At 39.3% G+C, this 23,434-nt stretch overlaps 1 protein-coding gene across 2 annotated transcripts in view; it reads left to right on the forward strand.

The window, feature by feature from the left end:
• The first annotated feature begins 2,436 nt into the window (after positions 1–2,436).
• LOC137292775 (sphingomyelin phosphodiesterase 4-like) overlaps positions 2,437–23,434 on the forward strand; it is a 39,717-nt gene continuing 18,719 nt past the window's right edge. The window contains exons 1-9 of one of the 2 annotated variants that reach the window (XM_067823858.1): positions 2,469–2,506; positions 2,762–2,845; positions 5,778–5,993; positions 8,343–8,442; positions 9,501–9,714; positions 11,367–11,535; positions 13,525–13,596; positions 15,458–15,517; positions 20,563–20,705. In XM_067823858.1, coding sequence (XP_067679959.1) covers positions 2,477–2,506; positions 2,762–2,845; positions 5,778–5,993; positions 8,343–8,442; positions 9,501–9,714; positions 11,367–11,535; positions 13,525–13,596; positions 15,458–15,517; positions 20,563–20,705 — 1,088 coding nt within the window. In that variant the 5' untranslated portion in view covers positions 2,469–2,476. Of the gene's footprint in view, positions 2,507–2,761; positions 2,846–5,777; positions 5,994–8,342; positions 8,443–9,500; positions 9,715–11,366; positions 11,536–13,524; positions 13,597–15,457; positions 15,518–20,562; positions 20,706–23,434 lie in introns of both variants that reach the window. The other variant, XM_067823859.1, reaches the window with a different exon arrangement.

Consider the following 23,434-nt stretch of genomic DNA (forward strand, 5'->3'; position numbering starts at 1 on the left):
ACTGTGATAGACTCAACATGCGTGTGTATGATGTATGTCATGTATGTCTGATATGCGTCTGTATGATGTACGTGTAATGGGTGTGTGATATGCGTGTGTATGATGTGTGTATAATGGATGTGTGATATACGTGTGTATGTGTGTATAATAGATGTGTGATATGCGAGTGTATGGTGTGTGTATAATGGATGTGTGATATGCGTGTGTGTATAATGGGGGTGTGATATGCGTGTCGATGGTGTGTGCATAATGGATGTGTCATTAGAGCGTGTCTATATGGTGTATGTATTGTGTATGTCTGATCTGAGAGCGTAATGTGTGTACAATCTACCCGGTATGTCTGAAATACGTGTGTATTATATGTGTATGATGTTTGCCCGATATGTGTGTGTGGTGTATGTATGATGCATGTTTGATTTGTGTGTATCTATATGATATTAGTATAATGTATATTCGAGTTGTGTGTATAGATATATGTTATGTGTGTATAATGTATGTCTAATGTGTGTGCATGTATTCCTATTTGTATAATGTACGTACAATCCATGGCTGATGTGTGTATGATGTATGTATAATATATGACTGATATGAACATGCGTATGATGTGTGTTTAATATATGTCTGATATGAACGTGTGTATTATGTGTGTATAATATATGTCTGATATGAACGTGTGTATTATGTGTGTATGATATATGTATAATATATGTCTGATATGAACGTGTGTATTATGCGTGTATGATGTATGTATAATATATGACTGATATGAACATGCGTATGATGTGTGTTTAATATATGTCTGATATGAACGTGTGTATTATGTGTGTATGATATATGTATAATATATGTCTGATATGAACGTGTGTATTATGCGTGTTTAATATATGTCTGATATGAACGTGTGTATTATGTGTGTATAATATATGTCTGATATGAACGTGTGTATTATGTGTGTATGATATATGTATAATATATGTCTGATATGAACGTGTGTATTATGCGTGTATGATGTATGTATAATATATGACTGATATGAACATGCGTATGATGTGTGTTTAATATATGTCTGATATGAACGTGTGTATTATGTGTGTATAATATATGTCTGATATGAACGTGTGTATTATGTGTGTATGATATATGTATAATATATGTCTGATATGAACGTGCGTATGATGTATGTATAATATATGTCTGATATGAACGTGTGTATTATGTGTGTATGATGTATGTATAATATATGTCTGATATGAACGTGTGTATGAAGTGTGTATATGTCTGATATGAACATGTGTATGAAGTGTGTATAATATATGTCTGATATGAACGTGTGTATTATGTGTGTAGGATGTGTGTATAATATATGTCTGATATGAACGTGTGCATGATGTGTGTATGATATATGTCTGATATGAAGGTGTGTATGATGTGTGTGTGTGGTGTGTGTATGATGTATGTCTGATAGGTACGTGTGTGTGATGTGTGTGAAATGTATGTCTGATGTCAAACTGATACCAATGAACAAATAACTCCTCACACATAAGACGTCACAAGGATGCTCCAGTATCATCACTACATATGGAAAAGGACGTCGACAGATTACTTCAGAAAACATCACTCCAAGAGTGTGCTGATAATTACATCGGTAATGGATAATTTCCAACCTATGGTTCCTGGAAAAAGGTCATCCAGAAAGAGGTAAGATTTACCATACAGCAGGATGGACACACAGGGCATCAAATGTAGGTGAACTCTCACTCTTTGCAAAAATCCACCAGAACTAGATTAGAACGATTATAGGCTTGCCTTAGATATTTTGACATAGGAATTGCTGACTAGTAAGCGCTAACTGCTGTTTGACACTCATGTAAAATCATATGTAATTCCTTCTACGGAGTCGAGGATAGCACTAAATGATGCAGTCATTCCTATCATTAAACAAAGACAACTTTTCTATCTTTCTCTGTACGTGATTTTGATGTCTTTTCTCTTTTCTTCTTAACATTTGGATGAGTTGGCTAACTTTTGAAATCACTTGGAAACGGATCATGTTGTTGCAAAGTCGATAAACAGCTCAGGATTTCATTCTATCTGACTGTTAAAGCTGAGGCGTTGAAGGTCCATCTATTGTTTCCTAAAATGTGCAGGCAAGAGCTGAAGTCTGCTAAGAAAAATGATGCAGTTAGGCCTGCTGTTTTATTTCTTTCGGTAGAAGGAATATCAGTACTCCATGTCAGCCCGGTCACTGTGAAGACCCGACTTCGTCCTCGTTATCACCACCACCACCACCACCATCATCATCATTATCATCATCATCATCAGTCACACACTCACTCACACACTCCACATGGTGTACATCCATATTACACTATAAAACTTTTGTCAAATGAAAAAGACACCCATCGCGAAATAGGAAGAGTTATCTTTCCTTAATACCTCTTCTCATTTGGAGTAGTGAAACTCAGAAGTTTACAAAATGACTGCTCTTGGCGGGTCGAGTGTAGTGGTAACTCAGTTTGTCTTACTGTATTACTCTTACCCCAGGAAATTATCTGTAAACGATGTGGGCCCAGTTAACGATGTGGCCCGAGTGATTATTACCATCTCCCAAATGAAGTAAATTCTTGTTATCCTTATCGACTCACATTTAGTCAATGGAAATTTGAAATGGTTAAGAATTCCTTCGTAAAGCATGGCGAATAATAATGAAAGTGAAAAAAAAATCATAACAACATGTCACAAGAGGATTTTTATTTTCCAGCTACAAGTCCAAGGTACATTTTCGAAAAGTTTGCCTCACAGATGTCGGGATCTTGAAGATATCATAAGAACCACCAGTATCAAGGTAAACTGGAGTTAGAATAGCTTGAGTTACTTAGTGAGTATACTGGCATCTCCTATTCTCACGGTACTTACGGATATTGGCTGAAAAAATAATACAAACAGTTCTTTTCGTATGTATGCATGTTGTTTTTAAATGAAGAGATTCCCCCTCTAACGTGTGCATCTATCAACTGGTTGATCCATCAGGTGTATTATCCCACTTGAGCTCAATGAAAAACATAGTCGTCCGCCGCCGAGATTTTGAGGTGTCTCCCGTTCTCGCGGCATAACGGGAAAGCATCGTTATTAGGTGTAAGGACAGGGAATCTTATATGAATTGGCGGGGAAAAGATTTTTCCAAGTTGGTTAAAACTCACGAATATTTGTTACATTGCAAAATTTTGATAGTTCACAGGCCCTATAGGAGACGGCCCTATAGGTTCTGATGGAGCAGGGTTACTATTTACCAGATTAATTAGATCTAAGAGTTGTTTTTCCAGACACGCGTTATTTAGTTCTGAAAAGTGAGTGATGTGGAGTAGTCACAGTTAGCTTGAAACATTGACTAAATTTAAGAAAATAGCAAGTGTTGAAAATGTTTGTGTGTAGTGAAAGTACTGTTTAACAGCTTTAGGCAAGTAATCAATAACATGATATGTGATTGACATAGTGACACAGAAGCACGGATCTCTAAACTAGGAGAATGTGTGACACATTGTCAAATGAGAGGTTTGCTTTGTTTCCATCAATATTATGTAGGTTTCTGAGGACGTTTTTTTCTCCCAAATAATCGCTTGATTTCATCTAGATACTTTGTATTAATGGCAAAGACCATTTGTCACTTGATTCTAGAGTCTATGAGAAATTCATGGAAGCCTGTCCCACACCTTTGTTTCAAATATACCCCAAAAATAGGCATCATGTAACTCATGCTTGAAAGTGACACTATCAAGTGTGGTGAAAAATCATGCGTAGTGTTCCTGATTTGCCTAAATATTTATGATGTTTCAGAATGTTTTATCATGATATGATTCAAAACAAACATATATGTGATCTCTGACATACTATGATTTCTTTGAGTGACATTTAGAAGCTGGTATTATGAAGGCCAACAAATTTTATAGATTTACTATTTGTTCATTGCATCATTTCGTTGTAGATGTTAACTGAACTGAAACCTGCCAACACTCGCACCTGTTATATCTGGAACACTGTCAAAAAACATTGGTCCCGATAATGTACAAAGATTGTATCAGGGATGGATAGAGAACCTGACAATGGTCCATTTTCAGGATTATCAGCCATTTTCTGAGTGTAGAATGGGTCACTGCCATTGCATTAATTGTAAACTTCCAAATTTTAATAGGCCATTTCCATTCTAATGTGCAAAATGGCCCATTGCCCCCGCCTATCCCAATCCCTGTAATATGATCATAAAAACTATGTCTAATCCGTCACTTGTCACACAGTCCCTGTGTTTCTTCCTCTTGGGAGAACACTTTTGGACCAAATTGTTTTCTGTGTTTGTCTGTTCTCATATTGAAAAAGGATTGTCACTGACTGATCCGGCACCCTATCTAACCTGACATTTTGTTTTGGTCCTGTGTGGTGCTGGTTTAGACAGGTTTCACTATCAAGTCTTTGAAGAGCATTTAGAAGTGAAATGCATAAGAATGAAGATTTATGGATATCAGCTTCTTTATATGAGAACACCTGATGAAGGAGTAAGCATTAACTCCGAAACGTTGTGTTCTCATATAAAGAAGTTGATATCCATAAATCTTCATTCTTAGGTTTCACTGTATTTAGTAAACAGTGATGAGAAGTTTCCGTGAACCCGCCGAATTCCGTGTATTTGATGGCACTAGTGTCATTCATGATATATGTTATATTATTTCAATTAACATGACTCCAAAGATGCCCATCCCATTTTCGTCTGTTCTCACTCATGTCTTTTATCATCCTTGAGTATATGACTCAAGTCTTAAGGGTGTAGTGTCATTTTACGGGGTGCAGCGTAAAACTAAATTCACTCACTCTAAGATATAAAATATTTAATTATTAACATACCATACATTATTTCAAAGCTCAGGTATATGCCAGGTTTTGTCACGTGAAAAATGCCAAGGAGTGATAAATTTTGATTCTATTTGTCAAAGTGTCCTACACTACCTAAATTATATAGTGTCCTGTTTAACATGCTACCGAAATGGAGATAAAATAGCTGAAGTAATGCTCTAATAGTAGGATCGGCCACACACAATTATTGTGTGAGGGGAGGTTTCATTATGCTACGAGCAATGTGATTGGTCAGTTAGTGGACCAGAAATTACTTACTTTGCTGTATTCTATCATGTGGTAGTTGATCCTAAACACGAGTAACCCCATACTTGCAGAAGATGCAGTGTTATCAAGTTTTTGCAACTGAAGGGTTGCACTGCCCGACGGAATCAAGACTAGATGAAATCTGTTCATGGTGAAGATAGCCCATGTTATGATACTGTTTTGAGATGGAAAAAGAATTTTCAAACTAATCATATGTCCCTGACAGATGAGCCAAGATGTAAACCTTATTTTGATGATACCAGTGAGGTCATTAAAGAGGTGGAGCGTCGGTTTTCCTTGAAATTAGGTTACCTTTAATCAACTGCTCTCTTTGGTTTGCTTGCCTGTTCATCAGATGCATCAGTGACATTCATAATAATTCTTACGCCAAAATGTGTGGTAGGATGCAGCACATGGTATTTCACAAAGTTCCATAGAAGCTTCTCTGCTGATCTCTCTCACCACCAGACTGGATTGGGAATTGTGATGATTATATCATGTATTGTGAACTAGATATATATATATATATATGTACAATCTAACCATTACTAAACCAGATTTCCTCAATTTGATTGGACTTAATTTAGTAATAGCATTTTGTTGAGTATTTTGTCTTCTGTTTCTTGCAGGAACTTCGCCATGCTTTGCCATATATCATTGAAAATATGTTTGGCTTTGGCAATGAGAATGGATGGGGCATAGACAAGATTGACAAGCACAGCCATCCCCAGGAGTTTGACTGCCTTCGACGATTTCTGGCTCCTGACAGTCCACTCCTGAACCTCATCTACCGGCTGCAAGGGGAAATATACCTGTCCTATGAGTTCCCCTTCAAATACTTACCAGTTAGTATTTTAGTGTTATTATGTTATTGTATATATGCGATTGCTAGATAATCAGTGTATCATGTGTTGCCTGACCATACAGTCATAGATACACTCACACAGGTGTCAAATGTTGTTTGACCTTACAATCATAGATACACTCACACAAGTGTCAAGAGTTGTTGGACCATGCAGTCATAGATACATTCACACAGGAGTCAAGTGTTGCCTGACCATGCAGTCATGGATACTCTCACACTGGTGTCAAGTGTTATTTGACCATACAGTCATAGATGCTTTCATACAAGTGTCAGGTGTTTGACCATACAGTGATAGATCCTCACACTTAACTATCATGAAATTTAAATAGGTATGAAAAACTTGGTGAATTCCAACCAACAAGTTTATCGTTGAGACCTTGCGGACTGAACGTGTGGAGCTTGAAAATCCACTTTAGTTCCTTGGAGCATTGGAGTTTAGTGTTGGTCTCTCGCTCAGGGTGTGCCTTGAGTGATGATGGTGTATTGTAAATCACTCTTGTGGTAATTTTGGAGATTGAAATGGTGAGCGACGGGTTTGTCTCTTTTGTGTGTGACATCTGCAAAGTGTTCACACAGTCTGGTTCTGAACGCCCCTTTAGTTTCACCAACATATTGTTTCTTGCATGAGTTGCAAGTGAGTAGGTACACCACATTGCGACTTTGGCTTTGGTGCTCACAGGTCCTGTACCTCCGGCCCGTGTGGGTACTATAAGAATACCTGCTAGAGTTGATATTTCTGCAGATTTCTGTTGATATTTCTTTCAGAGTTTTGTTGCGTCAAAAGGCCGTAATTGGTGGAGAGGGGAAGATTTGATTGCAGGTTTCCGAACCGCTGAGTAGATGCCAGCGTTTCTGGATAATGCGTTTAAGCTCTAGGTTCATGGGATTGTTGTTACAAACTAGTACTGGTTTCGGGTGTGAAACTGGTGCCTTCGTCCCAGTGTGGAGAAGATCTCTCCTAGATTTCAAATCTGACTTAAGTATGTTCTGCTGTATGATAGAGTGGAGGTACCCACGCTTGAGGTAGTACCTGATAAGATTAAGACTGTGTTTCTCATATTCCGGCTGAGTGGAGCAGATTCTCTGGAGGCAGAGGAATTGGCTGTAAGGGCCTTTGGTTTTTAAATGCCTGGGGTGGCATGAGGTGTACAGCAAAAAGGAATGGGTGTCTGTGGATTTGCAGTAAAGAGAGAAGTCCAAGGTTTGGAGTTTGTGTTCATTTGAGACCCAGGTGTCTAGAAACGTTACCTTTTGGCGCAAAAATTCGGCCATGAATTTAATGGACGGGTGCGCATAATTGAGGTAGTCGAGAAATTTTTCGAGTCTGTCAGTGCCTAAAGTCCAGGTAAAGAAAATGTCATCATTCTATGTCCAGATAAAGAAAATGTCATCAATAAATCTGAAGTCCGGTTTGTCTGGATAGTTGGCTAGAAGTGTTTCTTCTAGTTCACCCATAAAGATGTTAGCATAAGACTGGGCTAGTTTGGTCCCCATAGCGGTACGGCCTACTTGCAGGTAGTGAGTGCTGTTAAATATGAAATTGTTCCTAAGTAGAACCAATTTGAGATTAAGGAGGCTGGTTGGTTGTATTAACCAGTCAGGTTTGTGTCTCCTGATTGCTTTGCGCTAAGACTTTCCCCGTTGGACATGTTGGTGTAGAGTGATGTGACATCCATTGTAACAAGGAGGGGGTCCTTATCATTACCAACTATGTAGGACTCCAGTCTGGGAACAAAGTGAGTAGTCTCTCTAATGTAGCTAGGGTATTGGGTGACAAACTGTTTAATGTGTTTGTCTGCGAAGCTGCTCATTTTCTCAGTGGCTGTATTGTTGCAGCTGATTTGGGGCGGCCTGGAGAGAAGCATTTATGTATTTTTAGGTAAGAGGTAGAATCTACCAGCGGAGCAGTCCTCAGGTAGGAGGCCTGTAAGGCATTTTTGGCTAATTTCTTCTTTTAGGAAGATATTAGTGAGTTCTTTGGACACTTCATTACAGAAGGACTGTGTGGGGTCTCCTTGTAGTTTGGTGTAGAAGCGTTCGTCAGACAATTGCCTCAGTAATGTGGCGAAAACACCGAACCCACCTTTGACCGACGGCCAACCCCTCCGGCTCCTCCACAGTATATATATATACCCCCAGTCACCGCAAGCTACTCCGTCTGATCAGTCCAACTCGGACGAAACTAGTCACCTTAGTGCAAGCATAACAGCCCCTATTTGCCCACTCCGGTCTCTATCTTTTCTCCTATCATGCAATTTAAGACAGATGTCCAAAACTTCCAAGGAGGCTGTCATCAAAAGGTGTATTTACTATTGTGTATTTTCTCCAGGCTCCGACTCGTCACATGATGGAGGAAGGGATGGTGCCAGCGTTCTTTGTCAACAAGTTACAGGCACAGGGACATACTGGCCAGACTTTCCTCTCCCTCGATATCCTTGCACACTAAAGGAACTGTAGGTTTCCCTGCAGCGACCAGCATTAAAGCAGCTGTAAGCTAGAAATAGTCATGTATTGATTCCTGAACACATTCTAATTAAGGATAGATTCCTTAACACATTCTAATTAAGGATAGATTCCTGAACACACATTCTAATTAAGGATAGATTCCTTAACACCTTCTAATTAAGGACAGATTCTTGAACACCCATTCCAATCAGGTGTAGATTTCTGAACCACAAGTTCTATATTCCTGAACAGCCATTCGAATTATAATTAAGTATCAATTCCTGAACACCAATTCTAGCTAATATTTATTTTACTCAATCACCATATACGTTATTTTTGCTTTGGGGCACTTTATTCCTTTGGTTGTAACTCTAGATGTAGATAGCAGGTCAGCTAGATACCACAACTGTTTTGGCTACCTCAAGCTGTCTGTTATTTGTGAAACTGTACAGCCTGTCGAATGGGTGACAGGTAAGTTGATCCTTCTTCAAAATAATGACTGTGACTTGTGGACCGATGTTTGTGAACCACAACAAGTAAACGAAAAGTGTATTTCCCCAAAGAAATGGCAAAATAAAATAATTTTTTCTCTCAGCATATTTTACTTGTGAATGGTGATAAAATGCTCTGAAATGGAAGGAAGTAAAGTCAAGATGTTTACAGAGGGCATGTCCACAGACGCCGCCAATAGACCTCACCACATTGCATACGCAAGATTTAAAGGGCTATGCATTTTAGGAATCAAAGCACTTTTCCTGCCACAAACACTGATATCACATGATTCATTTCATAGTTGTTTGTTTATATTGTGGAAACATACAAAAATATGTTTTCTGCTTTAATACTAACTTCTTAGTTGAAACAAATCCCACTTATCACTATGATCACCCCACGAACAATACGTGAACAAAGTCTGAATACCCTCAGGTCAAATTATGTACCTACCACTAGCACTGTCAGTATCATTCTGTTTCTTATAGCCTTGGTGTGTCGACATGTTTCAACTTAACACAACAACCTTGTATTCCTTAACTGTCATCACGTGCATTTGAGTACTTCATGTTCCATCTGGCATACTGCCTGGTCAACCCCTCCCACTCTTGCCCTTCCTGGGCCAACCTCTACGACTACCTGTATCCCAACATCATCGACAGCTACATCAGCTACTACTTGCCCCTGGACAACAAGATGATTCCACCAATGCCTAATGTACCCTCTCCAGTGCGAAGCCCAGTGTCACATTACACAGTGCCCAGGTGAGTCAAGTTGACCAAGTAACTCCCTGCACTAAAACACCCATCTCTTAGCCAGGTAAGGCAAGTCAAGCTTCCCACACATTAGACGGTATCTATTTAGGACAAGTTAAAGTCCACAAACATTAGACAGTGTCTAGGAGGGCAAATTACGCTCCTCACACATCAGTAAAGGAGTTTACTCAGTGGTGATGATTGAACAGGATGCTGTTATTTATTGTTGGCACCCATCATTTTTAGGAATACGACTGTGTCACTTTGACACTTGAGTTGCCTTTTTCCTTGAGATGTTTCTGATCAACAGGTTTAATTGAATAAAAAAAGTTAAATAGTGATCTGCTGAAAGGCCAGCTCTCGTCACGATATGGCTGAGACATTGCCGATGTGACGTTAAACATTAACTCACTCACTCAATGAAAGGCCACCTGAAAGTGTTGTTTCCGCTGATAAGCGATGGGAACGTAATAATTATCCCCGCAATGTGTTTTGTGTGAGGTATTATTTTTTACTCCGTCCGTGACCATCCAAAAGTCCATCCATGCAAATTTGTGTTTAAAGGGCGGAGCATAACAGACATTCAATATTTCTTCATTAGACCTGGAACAATTAGATAGGTCTGGAGGTGAACTGGTGCTTTTTGGTAGTTCTGGATTTCTAAAACTTTTGTTTATTTTCATGGCAACAAGTTAGGTTTTGACTAAAATTGTGGTTATGCTCTTGTCTGAGGGTGAACTTTACATCTTCCAATACTTTACTTCCACTTAGTGTGTATTCAAGGTACCACTCTATATCCAGTATCAACATTACTCATGGTACATGAGGTAGTGGGGTAGTCTAATGTTTGAAGCAATCACTTGTCACGCCGAAAACCCGGGTTCGATTCCCCACATGGGTACAGTGTGTGAAGCTCATTTCTGGTGCTACCCCACCATGATATTGCTGAAATATTGCTAAAAGTGGCATAAAACTTAACTCACTAACTCACTGAGGTACATGTAACAGTGGAAGCACCCAGGCAGTCTGTTGTTGATACAAAGTATGCTAGTACATGAATAGTTTACATATGTATGTTTTCATGTGATCAGCGTGAAAAACAATGTAATGTTGTCATAACTAGTTGACATATTCATGAAGAGTATTCGACCTTTGTGTTGAATTTTGTCTTCTTGAGGTGCAAAAACTTTTTCAAAACTTCCAACGTTTAAATGGTCTGATTTTGATTATATGGTGGGAATGTCTAATATACATACAAGCTTCCCACAGTGTTCCCATGTATCAAATCTCTGTCTTTGGCCACTTTAAGTACTGGGTTAAAGCAGTGACCCAAACAGGAAGAAATACACATTATGAGGATTTAATTGGTTTTTTTATTCAATTAAACCAGTGGATCGGAAACAAGTTTCAGGAAAATAGTCATATCAAGTGTGAGAAGTAGTATTCTTATCAGTGTTGATGGTACTTCAAATTTCGAAGAATTTGCTTGTGAAGACATATGGGCAGACGTTCTTCAAATATGCTATTCAATTATTTGAATAACTTTCTTAATTTATTGAACTTCAGTTTAATATGTAATATGTTGCTAGCTCTGATTCAGTCTTTAGTCAGTTTGTGGTGTATATAATTCAATAACTTCATATCCATATCCATATCAACAGTTCCTACACAGGCCATTCAGTAAGCCCAAGCACCACACCTCCAAGACATCGTACACGACCAAGTCTATTCAAGTCAGGTTTCACTGCTGTTCAGAAACCACATGTGCAGGGATCACCAGTTCTGGACCAGACCGAGGCCGAGACTTGGCGATCAGAAACACTTCTCCAGGTACTGTAGGCTCACACAGTGGTAGGACACGCTACTTCAAGTACTGTAGACTCGAACAGTGGTAGGACACACTGCTTCAGGTACTGTAGGCTCACACAGTGGTAGGACACACTGCTTCAGGTACTGTAGGCTCACACAGTGGTAGGACACACTGCTTCAGGTACTGTAGACTCACACAGTGATAGGATACACTGCTCCAGGTACTGTAGGCTCACACAGTGGTAGGACACACTGCTTCAGGTACTGTAGACTCGAACAGTGGTAGGACACACTGCTTCAGGTACTGTAGGCTCACACAGTGGTAGGACACACTGCTTCAGGTACTGTAGGCTCACACAGTGGTAGGACACACTGCTTCAGGTACTGTAGACTCACACAGTGATAGGATACACTGCTTCAGGTACTGTAGGCTCACACAGTGGTAGGACAATCTGCTTCAGGTACTGTAGACTCGAACAGTGGTCGGATACACTGCTTCAGGTACTGTGGACATGAACAGTGGTAGGGTACACTGCTTCAGGTACTGTAGACTTGAACAATGGTAGGACACACTGCTTCAGGTACTGTAGACTCGAACAGTGTCGTATAAGAAGTGAATAAAACTCTAAAGATCTTGTGTCACCCTTAATGTTTGCCAGGATATTCACTTTATATTTATACAACATGCTTTTTCTTGTAACTTAGGTTTAGAAAAACACATACCTGGTATATGAATCTGCAAATGATCTGACATCTGTAAGTCAAGCACATGTACTTGCGGTGGGAGAGCTTGCTGAAGCCCCAGTCTAGTGATCCAGCGAGGTTCAGGTGTCAGGATTGAGCCCACCTGTGACCAGGTGTAAAAACCTTGGAGTCAACTTTGTGTGCAGACTCTTTCATAATTGTTGCAACCCTTAGTGTACAGTACACAACCCGGTGCACTTAAAGAAAAAACACAAATCCATTGGTTTATGACCATATGGTGGCCGCATGAACTCATGAAAACACTTAGTTGCGGGTACAGCAACGTGCAGTAAACTTGGACAAAGTGCCATGACTGTGTGTCCTACTCTACCCAGCTGTAAACTGGATACCTCATGTGGATCAGAGAGCCACAATAAACTTGGTGCGCCTAGTGGCAGCACGAGTTGTATACTCCCCAGGGAGTTGAGATTGACAATACAAAGTAACGTAGAGATTGACATCCTATCCTATGATAAAAAAAATTAATTCTGTCAGTCACATGTATATCATTTCTGGTAATGACTAAGTCAATAGCATGTCTATGTTTGTGAGTTGGTTCCATCATATTCTGCATGAAACCATTTCACTCTAGAATCTTGTTGAATCATACTCATCCACATGAATGTTGAAATCACCCATTATCAATGGGAGAGTTTTCTTCAGATTTGCATTCTCACAAAATATGAGAAAGTCAGTGGAAAAAAAATAGGATTCTGTAAGTCTGTTATCTTGGAGGATGCAGACCTATACAGTCCAACAATATGAACATCTTGGTTCCCAAAAGAAACACTTACTTCCATATGTTCCTTTGAAGTCTGTGTTTCTGTAGTAGTACAATTATCCACACGTAAATAGTTCTTGGTAGATCATATTCTTAAGGAAGACATGACTAATGACTTCAAAATCTGTGAGACGGAAGTATTAAAGTTAGCAGTGAAAATATACTTCAAGTGTTTCTTAGCTCTCTGTAGTTTATATAAATTAGTGGCAAAGATGATTGGTGTTTTTGTTTTTATTTCTGGTTGAATTTAGATGACAAAATAATATGGATAAATAAGCTTCATGCTGTGGATGCTTCTTATATGTAACAGTTAAGAGGTGCACAAGTTGAATCACACTGAATAAATGTTGATATCTCAGACAACTTTGGGAAAGTAGATTGGAAATGTACTTAGTTTAAACCTCACGATTGTCCCTCAAGGTCAGACTTGTTTTGTTTATTGCCATTTTTACACATGTTCACCTGCAGCTGAATTTCTGCTTCAGGTGTTGGCTGAGTTTTGGTTGAATCAGAATCCTGCTGACAATGAAAAGGCGTCATTTCCTCATGCATCCTTTGTAAGTATGTCTTCTGTGATCTTAGTTTTATCAGGATGCATCAGACCGTTGTCTATGCAACTTCTGTGTGTGTGTGTCTGTTATGATCTTAGTACTGTCAGGGTTACAGTGGACCGTGTCCATGAGGTCTTCACACGTCAGTGAAGGCTCTTGTGTAGAGTGGTCGGCTCCAACTGATGTGCATTCAGAGGTTCCTGAGACCATACTTAGATTGTCAGTGAGACCATACCTAGATTGTCAGGCACTCACGATAGTATTACTTCAACACCTGAACAGATACTTGCAGTAGCGAGATCAAATGTTCTGCAGAGGTATCTATTTGCAAGAGGTGGGCTACAATGCCTCAAGCCATTTGTAATACAAAGTAATAATAACAATTTGAATCTAGGAGGATTATGAGGATTTGCAATCTTAATTTCACTATGTTTGGTTCATGTTTTTGTTTAAAGTGAAATTCATCGGTACGTTTTTACGAGTGTACTGCAAAGAGACCATGTAGTGTCTGCCCAGTTATAGAACACTCACATGTCTACCCAGTTATAGAACACTAGTGTGTCTACCCAGTTGTTGTAGAAATCTCAAATGTCTACCTATTTGTACTAGAAAACTCAAGTGTCTACCCAGTTGTTATAGAACACCCATGTGTTTACCCAGTTGTTATAGAACACCCATGTGTTTACCCTGTTGTTATAGAACACCCATGTGTTTACCCTGTTGTTATAGAACACCCATGTGTTTACCCTGTTGTTATGGAACATGTTTCTACCCAGTTGAAGAAAACTCAAGTGTCTACCCATTTGTTATAGAACACCCATGTTTCTACCCATTTGTTGTAGAACACCCAAGTGTCTGCCTATTTGTTATAGAACACCCATGTTTCTACCCAGTTGTTATAGAACACCCATGTGTTTACCCTGTTGTTATGGAACATGTTTCTACCCAGTTGAAGAAAACTGAAGTGTCTACCAAGTTGTTGTAGAACACCCATGTTTCTACCCATTTGTTGTAGAACACCCAAGTGTCTGCCTATTTGTTATAGAAAACTCTAGTGTCTACCCAATTGTTGTAGAATACTCAAGTTTCTACCCAGTTGTTGTAGAATACTCAAGTTTCTACCCATTTGTTATAGAACACACAGGTGTCTACCCAGTTGTTATATAACACCCATGTGTTTACCCTGTTGTTGTAGAACACCCATGTTTCTACCCAGTTGTTGTAGAACACCCATGTTTCTACCCATTTGTTGTAGAACACCCAAGTGTCTGCCTATTTGTTATAGAAAACTCTAGTGTCTACCCAGTTGTTGTAGAATACTCAAGTTTCTATCCATTTGTTGTAGAATACTCAAGTGTCTACCCAGTGGTTACAGAAAACTCAGTGTCTATCCAGTATTTAGAGATTACTCAAGTCTCTACCCATTTGTTGTAGAACATGCAAGTGTCTACCCAGTTGTTGTAGAACCCTCAAGTGTCTACCCAGTTGTTATAGAACATCCATGTCCCTACCCAGTAGTTGTAGAACACTCAGATGACAACCCAGTTGTGGTAAAACACTCAAGTGTCTATCCAGCTGTTGTTGAACACTCAGATATGTACGCAATTGTATGGATGTAAATATTTAGTCAAGGATTCACTGAAACAAATGTAATGAAGAAAACCTATGTGGCAACTCAAGATTTCCACAGTTTCAGGAAAAGGAAGAAGTCCCTGGGCTCCTTTTCTTTATATTTTATGAGAATATTTTATGAACAGATATTTTTCTGTGAAATATGTTCATTTCAGAGACTAGATGTTAGGTTTGTAGATATTGTACTTTATAGAAAAATGTTAATTCTACAATACATGGCTTAACTTGTGTTTAGCCCATGAGGTACTGCAGATACTCTCCAACATACCAGCCAGATCCTTTTGCCTACTTGTTTGTGAGTATAGTGCATGTTTCCATGGCTATGGAGGTACATTTCTGTATATGACCACAGCAATGGGTATTCATGTAAAATGTTCCTTGCCTGTTGCCTTGCTTTACCGTTTTAACTTACCTCACACATAAATGTCATTTTTCTGATTGGCTAAGCGCTCGTCTATTATTTTCAGTGCTTCCCACTTACAAGTGAGGTACATAACGCAGTACCCCGCTGCCAATGGCAACTCATTTGGTACTTCGTGGTAGTACTTCTTTATCTCGAATAACATTGAATTACGCATGATGCATGAGAATTACCGATTAAGTCGAAATCTGTTTTCCTTGTGTCATCTGCAAAATCTGGCGATGACTACAAAAAGATTTACCTCACATTCCAATAAATAACTTTTGACAAAATGTTCGAGTGTAGTCCCTGTGAATATTAAGAAGGGGAATTACACTGCGGCAACTTTACTAAGACAGTACCTGCGGGAAAAACAGCATGATGCAAGATTCACACAGGATGGCAGTAGTGTACGATCTGATAAACATGCATCAACCAGTTCAAAATTAACATTGATGTGTTTGGTAAGATAAATAAGTTGTTCACCCGTCCCTCAGAGCCCATAGGTTGATGTACTCTCGATGTTTGTTTATGTTCAACATAACATGTTTATATATAAACACACATCAAAGGTACATCAACCCATGCGCCCCTTGTGACCAGTGAACAACGTATACTGTCACTATGGTGGTTGATTCAGATATTACATGTTACTTTAGTGTACATTTCCATGGTGATGGATGTGAATATTGTGTACTGTATGTAGATGGTACTGGATGTGTATGCTGTATATATGCTGGTCACTGGCCTGGCTTTTCTACACCCTTCTATGTGACTAAACACCACTTGATTTTCAGGTCCTCAACTCTTTTTAGATAGATAGATAGATAGATTTTTATTTACAGTTTTTTCACTTGTTTACAGGTATGGCACATGCAGTCAAAAAGTAGGACATGTTATATATATATATAAGACAATCATTAGTATTTCCATATTTCCCTTCATAGGTCAGGAAATTAGTTTTGAGTTTATATAGATCCTTAGAGTCATCAAGGGATACAAATTTCCCTTCTGCTTTAACATATCATATACAAATACAACTCCCTTGTTATACCAGTATTTATAAAGAATAGGTTTGTTATCGATTAATATGTCATCATTACACCAGATAGACTGTGAATGGATTTCAAATTCACTTGCAATAGTATCTTTTTGCTTAGACACATCCTTCCAAAACTGAATAGTTAAGGTTGGAGTAGCAACATTTTTAGTATAATTACTATCTGCAGGTAAATTTCACCTGTTATCTGCCGAAGAAAATGATAATCCCACATATGATTCTGTATAATTTTCTTAACCATCCAAGCTTTTGCGCAGCAATTGTCTCTTTCCTTTTTGGTACCTTTAATCCACCATGTTTTGGAAGAGATGTAATCATGTCCCTTTTAACTTTGTCTGGGTTTCCTCTCCATATAAATCTAAAACATAGCTTTTGAAGTTTATCTAAAATCTGCTCTGGAGGATTTAGGAGTGTCGCAAATGTGTGAAGGAAGCAGTAGTGATTTCAAAAGTTTGTTTCTTCCTAAAGGAGTAAGTGATCGTGCTTACCAGGTGTTCACTTCTTTCATAATTTGGGACAATATAGCTGCATAATTTTTCTCAACCATATTTTCAAAATCTATGTCAAAACGAATACCTAAAAGTGTAAATTCTGTGTGGGGCAAGTCAAAATTTCAGTCTTTGCATAACGTTACTCTTGATCTCTTTTTGACCTTATCCAAATTAGCTTTGATTGTTCAGTATTAATTTTTAGTCCAGAGAATCTTGCTAAAAATTGTAATGTATTTTAAGCAGCATAAAGACATCTCTCAGAACCATCCAGTGTCATTGTGGTATCTTCAGCAAATTGTGACATAATGTATTCAATATTGTCAACTTTCGTTCCTTGTATATGCTTTCTATTTTTTATCATTAAGGCCAAAATTTCTACACAAACCAAAATTATTAGGTGATAGAGGTTCCCCTTGATGACAGCAATGGGTTATTTTAAAGAAAGGTGATGCAAAGCCATTTATTAATACACTAAGATTCAGTATCATGGAAGAAGTGGTTTACCTAATGAATCAGATCTGGTCCAAAATGATAGAAATTGAGAACATTTAGTATATATTTTAAGTCAGCAGAGTCAAAGGCTTCCTCAAAGTCAATCAAACAGAGTAGTTCAGGGATTTGACATGTTTCGGTATGTTCCATAAGTTCATAAATTAGTCTAGTCACTTCTCCTATGTATCTTCCAATGATAAAGCCCTTTTGGTCTTCATTAATGGTCTCCATTCTGTTGGCAATGGCTGCAGCTGCAATAAAATATATTTAGAAGTGAAATGGGTCGGCAGTTCTTTAAAAACCTTTTAGGCTTATTTCGTTATGGAATACATGTTAAAAGTCCCTATTTCTGGGAGACAGATACATTTCCAGCCCAAAAAGCAAAATTTAGAGATCTTATCAAGAATTCACTAAGATCATTCCAAAAGAATTTGATATATATTATTCTTTTATTTTTTTTATATTTTTCTTGTTGTGGCTATTGTAAGGTGAGCTCTGTTGTTACTGTGACAATTTGCTTTAAGTGTTTGACAGTTGTACACTGTGAGTAATACCGACAACTGTATTTTGTAACTCAGACAACACCACGTCAGATTGTGCACCTTTCTCACTATTCTTTCTGGCCCCAGTGAAAACAGGTGGTGGCTAAGCAATCCTTACATAGATGATGATCAGGGTTGGAAGTGGTCTTCAGTAAACCATGCTTGTCAGAAGAGGTGATTGATGACCAAGCTACCTGATTTGGCTGACAGATTGTTGGTCCCATTAGCGCAGATAATGCTCATAGTGTCTAGAACTAGATTTTGTGCTCAACACTCCATTATTTACAGACCCCTATCAGAAAATTGCAGAGAGCAACGTTAATCATCAAACACCAACCCAAACACTAGCCACTCACAATCATACATCCATCCGGCCACTACCCACTCATAGTCATGCACCCACCCATCCAAGCACTATCCACTTACAGTCATATATCCACCTAACCTCTACCCACACAAACACCCAACCAGATACTACCCACTCACAGTCAAACACCCACCGAGCCACTACCCACTCACAATAATACATCCATCCAGCCACTACCAACTCATAGTCATGCACCCATCCAACCATAACCCACACACAGTCATACATCCACCTAAACGCTACCCACTCAAACACCCATCCAACCACTACCCACTCTCAGTCAAAAACCAACCCAACCACTACCCAACCATAGTCATACACCCACTCTACCACTACCCACTTACAGTCATACACACAACCAAACACTACCCACTCACAGTCATACACCCACCAACCACTACTCAATCAGATTGTTGTTCTTGTCACATGTCTACTGCTGAGTGCCATTAATCTCTATTGTATTGGTTTGGAAGTGCTTCTAATCTATTTGTCATGTTATACTATGGCTAGTATAACGTGATAAACAATGCTCCTTTTGTAACCTTGGATGTATTCTGCTCAGTATGTATAAGGTGTAGCTGGTTGTTGAAAAGAAATGTTACATGTGAATGGTTGTATACATGCTTGTATATTTGTTGTCTAAAGCATGCCATCTCATGAATGATTATATTCTCATTTATTCTCCTTTATGCCAAGGTTCTTTTGTGCTGCAAAATTGTTCTCCACTAACTGGACTTGTGTATTTTTCCACTCAGACTGTCCATTCTGTCATCATACGTTGCCATTTCTTGCTTCCTTCACTTAGACTATTCTGTCATCACACATGCAAACCTACACTTCTTACTTCCCACACTCAGACTGTCCATTATGACATCACACACCTCCTTTTCTTACTTCCCACACTCAGACTGTCCATTATGATGTCACACACCTCCACTTCTTGCTTCCCACACTCAAACTGTCTAATTTGTCATCACACACCTCCACTTCTTGCTTCCCACACTCAAACTGTCCATTATGACATTACACACCTCCACTTCTTGCTTCCCACACTCAGACTGTCTAATTTGTCATCACACACCTCCACTTCTTGCTTCCCACACTCAAACTGTCCATTATGACATTACACACCTCCACTTCTTGCTTCCCACACTCAGACTGTCCATTATGGCATCACACACCTCCACTTCTTGCTTCCCACACTCAGACTGTCCATTATTACATCACACACTTCCACTTCTTGCTTCCAACACTCAGACGTCCATTCTGTCATCACAAACCTCCACTTCCTGCTTCTCCACCACTCAGATTTTTCATTTTTTCATCTCTTCAGCCTACTCCACATCCTCCTGCTGTTCTTCTTTTTTCGTTTTCGTTGTGTGTTAGCACTACATATCAATCTTATACTGATGGTATGGACTGTTGTGCACATAAAATGTCTGAGCTGTTATCAGAAAGATGTCAAAGGAGACAAATTAATATAAATATGTTGTTTGACATCAGTGTAAACAGCAGATGTTAGGTGCTGCAGAAACATGATCTTTGTGATGCAAATGTTAGGTGCTGCAGAGACGGGATCTCTGTGATGCAGACATCAGGCCCTGCAGAAGCAGGATCGCTGTGATGCAGACATCAGGTCCCGTACAAACAGGATCTGTGATGCAGATGTCAGGTCTTGAAAAAGTAGGATCTCTGTGATGCAGACATCAGCTCCAGTGATGCAAGAGCAGAATCTCTATGATGCAGTCGTCATGCCCTGCAGAAGCAGGATTTTTGTAATGCAGACATCAGCTCCAGTGATCCAGAAGCACGATCTCTGTGATGCAGATGTCAGCTTGTGTACCAGTATGTGTGCTGGCAAAATGATTACAACTCAACAATTGTGAACTATTTGTGAACCTACTAAGCCTAACTGTCCATCTGTTCCATGGGAACAGGCACGTAAACAGGATCTGCTGTCAATTTGTGTATTTTTCTCTTCCATCCAGGATAGCTACATGCCTAGTCTCAATCAGGTGAAGATGGTTCGCCTCCTTGTGAAGTATCTGCATTTCTTCACAAACAGCGCTCCAAGTGTGATAACCTCCCCTTACCAGACAACCATCCACCACCCGATGGAGGAGTTCAAGAGGTATGTAGGCAGTAAACACACAGAGTGAAATCAATATATAGATATGGGAGTCAATACATAAGGAAGGAGTCATTACATTGGGGTGGGAGTTACTACTTAGGGGTGAGTCAGAACATATGGGTAGCAGTCACTATATTGTGGTGTTGGTTAGGATGAGAAAGCCACAGTAAAGTTACTGTGTCTAGAGGCAACAAGAGTTATATACTCCCAAGGTAGTTGAGATTGGTAATACAATGTGCCTTTGAGATTGACATCCAGTGATTGAGGGAAAATACACCAGCACCTTCAGAAAGCTCCAGTTGCATAGATATTTGCACTAAATAAATATCCTGGAATAATATTTAATATTATTTGAATTATTTCTTAAGTTTAGCAAATAGAGTCACACTTAGTTCCCCGTATGGTACATTTCAAAACTTCATATGTAGTTAGTTTACTTTTCGACTCCATTGCACAACAATGGGAGTCAATACAAAGTGATGAAAGTTGACACAAAGGGTTTGCTTACCAGTGTATGCCTGCTCTACCATTGTGATATATGCCTATTGTTCCAACAATGTATGCCTACTGTAACTGTGGTATATTTGCAATAAAGACTTAAAGTGGTAACTCTAACATTCATAAAGCACATCACATGGTTAAACCTCACTCACACCTTAGTGTATGCACAGTTGTGGCTTGAAGGTCATCCTGTCACAGAAAAATGGACTGGCAGATAGATTGTCACACTTGCAATTACCAGTCACAGGTGATGATAAAGAGATTATCTTGAGCAGGAGACCAACTACTACCGAAGTAGATCCTGTGCTCTGCAGAGCACTACAGTTGACATGCACAGGATGGCCAGCAGAAGTGGATGAAGAGTTGAAGCCTCAATTCAATACAACTGTAACTTTATCTTATTTGGCTACAAGTCGTCATCCCAGAAAAGCTTTTGAAGAGATATAAGATGAACTCTGAGACATCCAGGATCAAGGTGGTGCTTATTTGTGTGTGGTGGTTCAACACTGAGATTGAGGCAGTTATGAGGCAGTGTATAGACATGTGAAACATGTCATCTGTGGCACCATGTATGCCATGGAGCAGAGGACAAGTTCATGTGGATTTTACAACCAAGGACAATCAGGACTACTTAGTGGTGGCCAGAAGTTGCACTGATGAAATGTTGCACTGATGAAATGTTGCTCTGAAGAAAAGTACAACTACAGAAGCGAAAATAAATGTGTATCCAGTAATGGCGCTGCAGAACATGTGGTAGACACCTTTAAAAACTGTCTTACAAGTAGCAGGATGAACGTAAACCCAAGCCCTAACCCATACCATGCATTCAGTAACTGCGCTGCAGAACATGTGGTATATACTTTCATGAACTGTCTTGCAAGTCGCAGGCCAAACAAACCCTAACCCATACCATACACCCATTAATTGCTCTTCTACAGTTTCATGACTACCAGATCACCACCCTTTGTGAAACTGAGATTTTCAGTGAGATGAAGCTGACAGCCAGAGAGACCTTAGTCATTCAGAATTGTCTCTGAAGTTTCCATTAAAACAATGGGATATGGTTGCTGTTGGAATAAACATTTTTTTCAGTTATTTGGTACAGTTTTAAAAGAAAGAGAGTGGTATATGGATAGTGACTCCTTGGGTATGCATGGGAAAACATTGTAGCTAAAATACATGGAATTATCATGATACGGACCTCCTATTATCAGAAATTTGTGGACCGCTGCAAATGATATTGGACTGCTCAACCTTAACGATGGACCACTATCAGTTCTGTTGTCAAGTGACGTCATAATGGGCAGCTTTGAAGCTCCGAACGCTGACAATACAAGATGGCGTCTGATTGTGTTGGTACGGCAGCGTCGGTTCGTGAGATGGAAAGGGCACTTCGTGCACCTACTGATTCTCTTTGAGGCGACAAATCGCATATCAGTGAAACTGGCAGCGAACTGGCATGAACTCCAAATGGAAGGGAAATCAGCAAATACCAAAAAACAGACTTGCTGGGGGACCAAGGCATTCACTGGTGAGTTTTGACGCGGAGCCTACTTTTGTACCAATTTCGATATAGTAATTCATGAGCCAGATAAAATCGTCACAATTTTTTCTTACAAAGCATATTTTCATTGCTTTTTAGATTGGGCATCTTGACGTAATATCAACAGTGATCTAAAATCAGTCGAAGTGGAAGAACTGGCCAAAATATTAAGAAAATTCTATGCTGAGTACCGTACTAAGAAGGCGGAGCTTCCCACCCCTAGCACACTTAGATCACTAAGAGCTGCAGTCCATCGTACTCTAAGAGATCCACCTTTCTCGTGTAACATAAACATTATGGCTGATAAAGAATTTACAAACGCAAACAGTATGTTCGAATCTCATTGTAAAGCCTACTTTACAGATGGAGGGAGATCTCTCCAGCACAAACTTTGCATTGAGAGAGGAGACATGGACAAACTGTCAGGATATTTTGGGGATTTAGAGAGTACTGACCCAACCAGGCTTCAAGAAATGGTTTGGTTCAATCTATATTTCTTTCTGGGAAGGCGGGGACGTGAGGGTTGGAGAAGGTTTACTAAATCGACGCTTCAAATGAAGCGCGACGATAACAACAAACACTTTCTTACCTTCACTTCGGCTGAGCAAACAAAGAACTGGCAAGGCAGTAATCCATCTAATCAGGACTATTCAGATGTGAGAATATACGAGAACGAGTCATCCAA

Source organism: Haliotis asinina, chromosome 1, assembly GCF_037392515.1.
Source record: "Haliotis asinina isolate JCU_RB_2024 chromosome 1, JCU_Hal_asi_v2, whole genome shotgun sequence".
Lineage (NCBI taxonomy): Eukaryota > Metazoa > Mollusca > Gastropoda > Lepetellida > Haliotidae > Haliotis > Haliotis asinina.